The sequence below is a fragment of the Thunnus maccoyii genome, chromosome 13 (genome assembly GCF_910596095.1).
Source record: "Thunnus maccoyii chromosome 13, fThuMac1.1, whole genome shotgun sequence".
In the NCBI taxonomy this organism is placed as follows: domain Eukaryota; kingdom Metazoa; phylum Chordata; class Actinopteri; order Scombriformes; family Scombridae; genus Thunnus; species Thunnus maccoyii.
The window spans coordinates 21855405-21866174 of record NC_056545.1 but is presented as its reverse complement, the minus strand read 5'-3'; the positions used below and the strand labels follow the sequence as shown (position 1 = coordinate 21866174).

The following is a 10770-nucleotide window of genomic DNA, read 5'->3' as shown; positions in this document are numbered from 1 at the left end:
GCAAAGGCAAGGAGCGATAGTGCTTCTTTACTCTTGTCATGCTAGGAAGGGGAAGCAATGCTAAACTGTTAGACTGTAACCGCGTCATTTCAACTTTCTGTAGCCGACAGACATTAAGTGACAACCGCAGAAGACACACTACTACCTGGTTTCTGTTTTAAGCGTAATTTGTTGTCTGAAAAACCACCACGGCTCACATTATTGTTAGTCTGCAAGCTGTAACGTTAACGACACGTTACGGTGTGTGGCGTCAAAACAACCAACATTTGACGAGTTTTCTTCTGTCCCACACTGAATATCTCTCCTGACTCCACAAGACCAGTAAGTCAGTTGGTATTATAACAGTTTTCCCGACGTATAAGGGCAGCTTTGACTGTCATACAGTTGGAAATACTAATACATAATATTGTAGTAGCTGAATGCCGAAGGTGAAGTTGGCTTCCTATTCAAGATTTAAGAAGGAATTTTAGGGAAACTTAAGGCTCATATTCCTGTTAGGATATTTAGAGTTGTCCAACAGATAGGCTAATTTACAAGATAACATTAAACCAAGTAAACCTGGACTAAATTAAAGGATAGTGTTAACCTTTCCTGCTTCAGCGTCCAGACCGTGGTCGGGAAGCACAGGGGAGACTTAGTTTACTGCTCCAGGGCCGAAGTCACCGATAACTTCGGGGTTAACTCCCTCCACTTTATCAACAGGTAGCAAGCAAGAAACGGGAACTCAGCTTCAATCTTGAGGAGTTGCAGCATTTATTCTCTGTCAGAACAGCTCGAACTGTACATACACTGTACTATTACTGTCACAGCTAACTGCTAACTTAACTCTCTCTTACTGCTCCGGTCGCCCCTAACACAGTCACACACGCTCTCCCTCTCGCTCCCGCTCGACCACACGCATGCGTCATGCGCACTTCCTATGCACTGGGCTATTTCTTAAAGAGACTACGCCACTCGTATAACACTACCCCCACTCTGGATGGCATTACCCCATAATTCCACTCCAGCACAATGATACACATCAACATTTTTTTTTTCTTTTACAGGTATACAGTCCTCATTTGTAAAGAGTCCATCTGAAAGGATCCAATGTAACCAGCATATTTACAGTCCATTGTAGGAGGGAACTAGCGACAGGTGCAGTTTCTCAGTGCAAATATGAACATGTAGCAGTCTTTCTTATAGGGTGCACACATCACAGCCTAGCATAATAAACTCTGGAAGAGACATTAATAACACTTACTACACAGGCATGAACTTATCTGAGCCCTAAACGGCGACCGGGAGCATATGAAACTAACTTCACTGCATAAAGGTGTTCCCTTAACAGAAAAATACAGTTGTATCACAGTGTATAATTATTATCAAACAAATACTCCTCAAGTTTCTTTTTTTTTTTTTATAAATGTAGTAAACATATAAAATAACAATTAGCTCCAACAGTAGCAAACAGTACATGACATTTCCCCTCATTCTTTTTCTCTTAACACTGGGAATTGTCCTTTAACCCTCGGAACTGTCCATCAACTGTCCTTAATGAGCCACCCACTCACCATACCTGGCCGGGGGCCTACGACGGCGGCTTGGTCTTCGATGACGACGACCCACCTCTCCACCCCCACTATCCTGAAAGTCCCTGGGGGAAGGAAAGTCCGGGTGAGGAAGGTTTGAGGGGGGGGAGGTAGCAGATGCAGGGGTGTGCCCTGCTGGATCTGGTGGAGTGTTGCCGGGGGTCTCCTCCGTGTCCGCGTTGGAGAAGAGGCCAGAGAGCTCCAGGTCTGGGTCTGCAGAATCCGTGTCCAAGGCTGGAGGTGACACCTCCACCGGTGCCCAGCCCTGAGCCTGCTCCATGGCCCAGGTGTTGTCCATCAGCTCGCGGCTGCGATAGGGCTTCAGCTGATCATGGTGAACCACTTTCACTTTGGTTCTTGGGCCTTTCTGGATGCGATACACTAGGTCATCCAGCTGCCCTAGGATGAAGAAGGGGCCTTCATATGATGGGAGGAACTTCCTGACCCTGTTCTTGGCCTTCTTTGTGCCCTTGATGAGATACCACACCGCATCTCCGACCTGATACTGTGTGCGGCAGCAGTTCTTATCATACTGCCTCTTTGCACGTTTCACGGATTCACCGAGTGCATCCCTGGCGATTTGATGCGCCAGCTCCAGCCGCTCACGGAGGCGTTGAACATACTCAGGAGCAGAGGGGGCAGTTTCAGAGTCAGGGGGCAAGCCGGTTACGAGGTCTACCGGCTCACTCACTTCCCGGCCAAACATCATGAAGTTGGGGGTGAATCCAGTGGAACTGTGCCTTGTCGCTCTGTAGGCCATGACAGCATAGGGGATCATGAGGTCCCAGTCCCAGTGACAGCGCTCCGCTGTTGTGGCCAAAATCTTTTGCAGGGTGGCATTAAACCTTTCTACTTGGCCATCAGACTGAGGTCGAAAGGGCGTGGTGTGTGTTTTCTCGATACCGAACAGTGTGCACATTTTCTGGAACACTTCTGACTCAAAGTTCCGACCCTGGTCACTATGCAACATCTGTGGTGCCCCATAGCGACACACCCACTCAGAGGCCAGCACTTCAGCCACAGTTACTGCCTGGTCATTGGGTAAGGGGAAGGCTTCCACCCATTTTGTGAAATAGTCCTGTATCACGAGCACATAACGGTTCTTGCGCTCTGTCTCATTCAGTGGCCCCATAATGTCCAAGGCGACACGCTCCATTGGGGCTCCCACCCTGACGGTTCCCATGGGGGCCTGTGGTGCCTTAAGGGGCCTGGCTTTGGACGCACAGCTGGTGCAAGTGTGGCACCAGAGGGCAACATCCTCTCTCATTCGGTACCAGTAGTATCGAGTCTGCAGCCGTGCCACAGTGCGCTCCACACCAAAATGTCCACCAACTGGTCCCTCATGCATCTGCCTCATGACGTCAGGCTGGAAGGTGCGTGGCAGCACCGCCTGTGGATAGTACTGGGTGTCATCCAGACAATAGAACCGCCTGACTAGTATTCCATCTCGGACGTAGAGCCGCTTCCACTGGCTCCAATAGGCCTTTGTGGCTGGACTGTGTGGGGAGACTGTATTCCATGAGGGACGCTCGCCACTGGCCTCCCTCCATGCCCTGATAGGCGCAATGTCTGGGTCAGCCTCCTGGGCCTGTTGCAGCTCTTCCAGGGACCAGCCAGGAAACAGTGCAGTCTCCCTGGTCCTAGTGAGATAGATTCTCTCAGGGGGCTTTAAATTGTCCATGTCTGTGTGTAAGGTTTCCTCTACCCCCACTGGAGTCACTGTTGTCACGGCTGGATGTCTCTCTACCCCCACTGGACTCTGCACCACCTGGTTGATGTCAGAGTCCAACTCACACTGCACGTGTCTTTGGTTTGCTTAGGGTGTGGAAGTATGGCACTTCCTCACCGAACAGTACAATGCGGCGGTTCCCAAAGTCCAGGCGTGCTTGGGCTTGGGTGAGAAAAGGGTGGCCCAGGAGGGCGTCGTCACTGGCAATGTCAGCAACCAGGAAATGCACGCTCACCTGCCGGTTATTGATCTGAACAGGGATGTGGGCCTCCCCCATCACAGGAACATCTCCGGGCCCAACACCTAGCAGAGTCTTTACAACTGACGGCTGAAGTGGGGGACGGGCATCTGGGTGAATAGCATTATAATGGTGCAGAGGCAACACACTTTTCCGTGCTCCACTGTCCAGAACAGCACAGACATCCAGTTCATGCACTAGCATATGAATGCTCATTTCTTGATCATGGGTTTTAAGATGAAGCACAGTGGGCTCTGGGCAATCATGGGTGGCTGTTGGGGCTTGAATTCTGGTCATTTTCTTAGGGGAGGGGCAATTTCTTTTCATGTGGCCAATCCCAGAGCATTTATGACAGCGAATATCCTCCCACTTAATATCCTTGCTGCTTTTCTGTGGAGTCGATGTGCGGTGGAAGTCCAAGGTTTTTGGCTTATAACTGACAGCTGGGGTGGCCACAACAGTCTCTGCTTCCTCTCCCTCAGTTCCTTCTCTAACCATAGCAGCACGGGACCTCCGTTCTGGTGTATTATATGCCACTGATTGCATGAGGCTGGTGACCCGCGACACCGCCTGCTTGGTGGTTTCGTGGCGGCGCGCAATGTCATAAGCTTGGGCTAGTGTGCGGGGTCGCCGTTCTAATAGTTTCTGTACAATCTCTGCATCCCCTACAGCATTTGTAAAAACTTCAACGCCTATGGCGTCCTGCTCATTATCAGTCTTGTCACTGTAGGCTACTGACACTTGCTCATATATGTCATCCCTCAACACATGAAGAGCTTCACCTGGTTTGCGGACCCGCTGTCTCAGTTCAATGGCCACGGCAGCAGCGTGCTCTGAACAGGGGCCATAAGCAGTCGCCATCTCCTCCACCAGACGGCTGTAGTCCCACTGAGAAGACCGTGGATTTCTGTGGATTACTGCCCCTGCTGCACCCACCAGACAGAACTTAAGCTGAACAGCCATAGTCTTTTTGGACCAGTAATTTGCTTTAGCACAACTCTCAAACCGGTGAATGAACTCTTTCCATGGAGTGGTGCCATCATACTGACCAGGACGTAAGGTGGGGACTCTCTCCTTGTGATCATAGTCATCCTCACTTTCAGATGAAGGCTCATAGTATGTAGGACTGGGCTGGTGTGCACGTGAATTGGGCCGCTCACATTTGGGGAAGGAGTGCTTTAACTGCACAGTTTGATTATTGCCCTGCTCAAATGAATGTCCATAGTTAGTGTCTTTGAATGAACAGCAGCAAGGGGTGTGCAACTGTGGGTATGTTGGGATTGAAGAGTAACAAGGGACTGGTGTGCTCTGAGCAAAACTCCCTGGATGGGCTGATGCAAAGGGGTTTGCACTGGATGCTGCAGTGGCCGCAGCTGATGGCAAAACTGTGCTGTATAGCTGTAATGGCTGGACATGGGCATGGTGATTGAGCACATGGGGGTACGAGTCTTTGCTTTTTGTGTCTGCCCCACAGTCTTGGAAGCAGTAACTTTCCCCGTCGGCATCAACAAAGGGATTAGTGCTCGCTAACTTTAGCCGAGCTGGCACATAAGATGTCTCACTCGTTTGCTGTTTCACTGTAACAGTCTCACTTTCACATAGAAAGGGGTTATAATGTCCATTATTTCCGTTCCTTTTACTCACATAGTCCGTTTTTATTTCCATTTCACTTACTGCAGTCAGTGACATGAACGGATTGGAGTGACTGGTTACGTTTCCAGACTGACTGTGCCTGTTATTGGCCGCGGTGCGCTGGTTAGCTGCCGCCATTTTAGCTTAGCTTCTTAGTCAGGCGGGGAAATACAGGAACTTTTGCGGACTTTTCCGGTTTATTTCACCGTTTTGCTCACCACTGCTGCTGCTTATCCTGTCGTGAGAGGGTCCCTTCGTGGTCGCCAGTGTTAACCTTTCCTGCTTCAGCGTCCAGACCGTGGTCGGGAAGCACAGGGGAGACTTAGTTTACTGCTCCAGGGCCGAAGTCACCGATAACTTCGGGGTTAACTCCCTCCACTTTATCAACAGGTAGCAAGCAAGAAACGGGAACTCAGCTTCAATCTTGAGGAGTTGCAGCATTTATTCTCTGTCAGAACAGCTCGAACTGTACATACACTGTACTATTACTGTCACAGCTAACTGCTAACTTAACTCTCTCTTACTGCTCCGGTCGCCCCTAACACAGTCACACACGCTCTCCCTCTCGCTCCCGCTCGACCACACGCATGCGTCATGCGCACTTCCTATGCACTGGGCTATTTCTTAAAGAGACTACGCCACTCGTATAACAATAGGTTCACAATTTTTCAAGTGTGTCTTAAAACAACAGTCAGGTGTCCATATGAACAGTGAAAGAGGTTTTCCTTGCTGTAATTATTCCTCCTGTTCACACTGACTATTCCCTTCAAATGTGCTTTCAGTGTAAGTGATGGGGGACAAAATCCACAGTGTGTTCACATTTTTATGCAAAAATGCATCTAAAAATGTATCTGAAGCTTATATGAGGCTTCAGCAGTGTAAGTTAGTCATATCAACTGGATATCCGCCACATTTACAGTGTTTTTAGCATAAAATTCCCTCTTTGTATTTCCTCAGTGTTTCCCTGTTGCACAGAAGGAGGCTTGTGGATTTTGTCCCCATCACTTACATTGTAACTGCATTATGAAGGGATCCTCTAATGCAGTGGTTCTCAACCTGAGGTCCAGGGACCCCCAGGGGTCCTTGAGGGGGTTCCGGAGGGTCCCCAGAAAAATAGGGAATATTTTAATTTCACTATTATTTCATTGAATAGAAGTTAGCCCAATGAGAGAATGCATAAGAATGACTATTCTGTTTGTAGGTGTCACACTCTTTGCTGTTAATCAGCCAATCTGCAGTATAGACTGTTATGGAATAACTAAATCTTATCATATGGCGATCCCTGAGACAACATCTTATCAAATACAGGCCAGCGGCCTGATGTGTATCAATTGGGGGGGTCCTTGACACCAGAAGGTTGAGAATCACTGTTCTGATGGTCAGTATGAACAGCAGGAACGATTACAACAATTGTGAACCTATCCTTTAACATGGACAACCTAGACAGTTGTAAATACTGTCAGAACTTTTGTGTCCTGGAGGTAGATTTATTTCCTTGTCATACAGTCATCAGGTTTGACTCGTCAGTGTTTTACAGACCTTGACTTATGTGGTCTGGATGTCTGGATGTTTTATTCTGTTTTCACAAATAAAATAAATTGATTTGACCAATCCAAATATGAAATTTTTCATAAAGTTGGTCTGTGTGGTCTGCATAAAGAAAAATAGAAAAATGATCCCTTTTCTTTCTTCACAAATGAAAAAAGTTTTCATAAAGAACAGACAGCATCTCTTAATGCCTGTTTGACAACTTTAAAGTAAAAATTCCCCTTCAGTTTGGATCAGAAAGAGGGAGTGATGTAATCCCTGTACCCATCAGGAAAATGAACAGACAGAGCTGTGTGCAGTCTGTGGTTCAAGGTGAAAGTGTAGATAAAAGGGGAGGAAGAGTGAATAACGCTGAAGGTCTCTCTGAACAGGTTTTATTTAATTAAGTGATGTTTGAATTTTGCGATACTCACAACCCATAATTAGGCTGTATTTGTTGTTGCTATCTCATTACATCATTCATGCCTGCATTTTCTGTGCCATCCTAGGAAAAAAAAAATGCCATCGAGAAATCATCTTGACAAAATCGGGAGGAAAAAGAAGAAGAAATGGACAGAGGAGGCCATGGAGCGCGCACTGATCAAGGTGAAGTCAGGGAGGTGCACAGTGAGACAGGCTGCCAAGGAGTTTGGAGTCCCTAAATCTTCACTGGGGGACAGAGTCAGTGGACGGGTGACACCAGGGAGTCGCAGCGGGCCAGCTCAGCTTATAACCTCTGCTGACGAGGAACTGCTGGTGGAGTTCTCCTTGTACATGTCCAAGCATGGATTCCCACTGACTAAGCAGCAGCTGGTGTCCTTCGCCTCTTCGATTTATAAGCGGCAGCACCGGAGAGTGGCGTTCTCTAAGCTGGGCCAGACCTGGTGGCTCAATTTTAGGAAACGGCAAGAAAAGAATATTACCATCCAGCCGGCAGACAATGTTGTCCGCGGGAGGACAGTGTGTGTAAGGAAGGAAGCGGTGGATCAGTTTTTTCACTTGCTGAGCACCGTCATGGACGCTCACGGGCTGAGGGACAAGCCTCACCAAATCTTAAACTGCAATGAGACGGGCTTTCAGCTGGGCAGGAAGAGGGTGATTCTTCCCAAATCTGCCAGTCTGGGCTGCAAGCCAGCACCAGGCTCCAGGGACCACATCTCCGTCCTGGCTTGCTTTAGTGCAGCTGGAGAGGACATTGCCCCGTTTATTATCTACTCAAAAGCCTACCCAGGCGGAGTATGCTACAAGACTCAAGGGCCGCCAAACGCCCTGTATGGATGGTCGGACTCGGGGTGTATCAACTCTGAGCTTTTCAAGAAGTGGTTCCTCAAACATTTCCTTGTGCAAGCGCCAAAGGAGCGTCCACTGCTGCTGATTTTTGACGGCCACAAGTCGCCCGTGAACCTGGAGGTGGTGGAAGCTGCTCGCAAGGAGGACGTTATACTTCTGTGCCTCCCGCCTCATTGCTCTCACGTCCTGCAGCCACTCGATGCGGGTCTCTTTGCACTCCTGAAGCAGCGCTTCGCAGCACTGATCGGTGACGGTTGTACCACTGATACTCACTTTGCAGTCAGCAAGAAGGAGTTCTCAGGTGTGTTTAAGGGGACGTATCAGGTAGCGAAAGAGGAGGAGGGTGTCAGGATTGTCAAGGAAAGCTTTAGGAAATGTGGTATCTACCCGCTGAACCACTTCGCCATTAATGAGGAAAATTTAATGCCATCGCACAGCACGGGCCCAGCAGCCGGACCCTCATTGTCCTCATCAGCACAGGGGATGCACACTGTAGGAGACCTCACTGCTGCTGGACCCTCATCCTAACAGGGAAAAATGATTGACTGCATAATTCAAACTCAAAATCAAAATCTGAATGTAGGGCTGGGCAATATATCAATATTATATCAATATCGTGATATGAGACTAGATATCGTCTTAGATTTTGGACATCATAATATCGTGATATAGCATAAGTGTTGTCTTTTCCTGGTTTTAAAGGCTGCATTACAGTAAAGTGATGTAATTATCTGAACTTACAGACTGTTCTAGCTGTTCTATCATTTTCCTTTACCCACTTAGTCCTTATATCCACTTAACTGGTGATTATTTATCAAAAATCTCAATAGCAATCCCTACAATATTGTCGCATTATCAAAATCAATTTGTCCAAAAAAATTTCAATATTTGATTTTGTCCATATCGCCCAGCTTTACCTCAATGAACAGAAATCAGTTCTATCATTTGAAACACTGAATGGATTTACACTCCTGCATGAGTATTGTGCACCGCCTCCCCCAGCCTCCCCTCACAGTGCTGTGTTTGTCAGCTTACCAGAAGAAGGGGGCGTGTTGATGTTAATTACTTGCCAACATTGTGCTCAGATTTAGTAATTGAGGTTTTATATCTGATGTACATTGTTTGAATGCTGTACAACAGTGTTTCCCAACCTGGTGGCGTCCCAACAGAAAGAAAAAGATATATTTCTGGTACACAAAATTGTGAGTTTCCTCTAATTGTTGCATTTATCTTGTGAAATATTGGATGTTTTCACCTCTTTGGGCCTCTAAAAATTCTTCAAATGAAACAATCTGTGAAAAAAATACCACTTTTTGGTCAAACTGCTCACAGTTCATGTCCCGATTAAGGTGAGACAAAGGCTCGTAAGTAGATGTTGCTTTTTTGTAAGAGGTCAAAAGCCAAAGAGGTTGGGAACTACTGCCTTACAACATTCATATCACCACAAATTTAACCTCAGCTCTGTCATTTTTCTTGCATGAGATTGACAGTCAGCCAGCTAGCTAAGCTAACTAGCATTAAGCGGTTATGGAGCCCAGACAGTAAGCCGTAGGCTAGTCTACAAGGTATACACTGTGAGCTAGCTTTCTAATTCTGCTCTTTACTGATCAAACTGGTTGTTTACTCATTCAATGTAATATTTATTCAGCTAACATAACAAACAGTATGAGAACAGATTCATCTCATTATCCTGAACAAAGATAAAAGCACAGATTCAGAACACAGTGTGTTATGTAGCTCGAGACACTCTGTAATTGCAGGAACTCGTACAGTAAATGTGAAAATGTAGTCAGAGTTTGAGGGCTGGTGAAAGTTATTTTGGTTCAGTATCCATGCAGAAGATTTGTAAGTGTTATTTTCTTTGTGATGTTCCAGCCTACTGTGAAACACTGAGAGAACGGCAGCATAAACAATGTTTCCTTCAAACTGATAGAAGGGAAATGATAAAAAATGAAACCATAGACTCCATTCGGTTGTGAATCTTCTGTTCCTTTGCTGAATGTACGTGGCTTATTAAATAGTTATGAGAGGAATATTTCTATAAAAAACCTAAGAACTATCGAGGAAAGTTTAGTCCTTGTGCATGTTCAGATGTGTAATGTTTCCTATTCACTCAGTAGAAGGGAGCCTACAGTATGATCTCAGGGATAAAATCCAGAATAAATGTATTTTTGCAGCACAAACGTCTCCATAAGCTTAATAATTAATGACAAGAGCTTGTACGTTCTTTTGTTTTTTTAACAAAGTGTGTATGTGTTACGGACGTGTTCAAGTCAGGTGATGTAATATGAACGCAATAGCTACAGCTGGCACAATACCCAGGCAGGGAACACTACTGTATGTATTAATAATTATAATTACTGTCTAAACAGTCGCTGAATGTTTCAGAACATCTCTTCGTCTATTTACAACATAAAGTACATAACTCTGAATATGGCTTTTAAAAATGTACAATAATTGAATAACATTTTCAAGAAAACAATCATGACATTTCATGCTCAGCAGAATAATGAGATTTGTACAGCTCAGATCAAGGATTCATATTTCTATAATACTGAGAGGACCCTTTTGACATTGAAGGGAAAATATTCAGGTGTTGTATGTTTCTGTTTGCCTTGAGGGAAAATATTTCAGTAAAGATTTTACGGTATTCAGATTAATGCTTCATCAACCAGCACAGGTCAGCCTACAGCGTACTGAAGGTCTTTATGGATGCAGCAGAGCTGCCCCAGAGCTCAGTTAATGTTTATGTATGTTAATATCACAGATGGTGATTTGTGCCT

The 10770-nt window shown here is 46.2% G+C and overlaps 1 protein-coding gene across 1 annotated transcript; it reads left to right on the top strand.

Annotated features, from left to right (window-relative positions):
- The first annotated feature begins 4 nt into the window (after positions 1–4).
- On the top strand, positions 5–8727 carry LOC121910211 (MFS-type transporter clz9-like). The gene is made up of 2 exons (XM_042431302.1): positions 5–321; positions 7207–8727. The coding sequence occupies exon 2, from the start codon at positions 7217–7219 to the stop codon at positions 8513–8515; it is 1299 nt and encodes a 432-aa protein (XP_042287236.1). The 5' UTR covers positions 5–321; positions 7207–7216; the 3' UTR covers positions 8516–8727.
- Positions 8728–10770: the final 2043 nt, after the last annotated feature.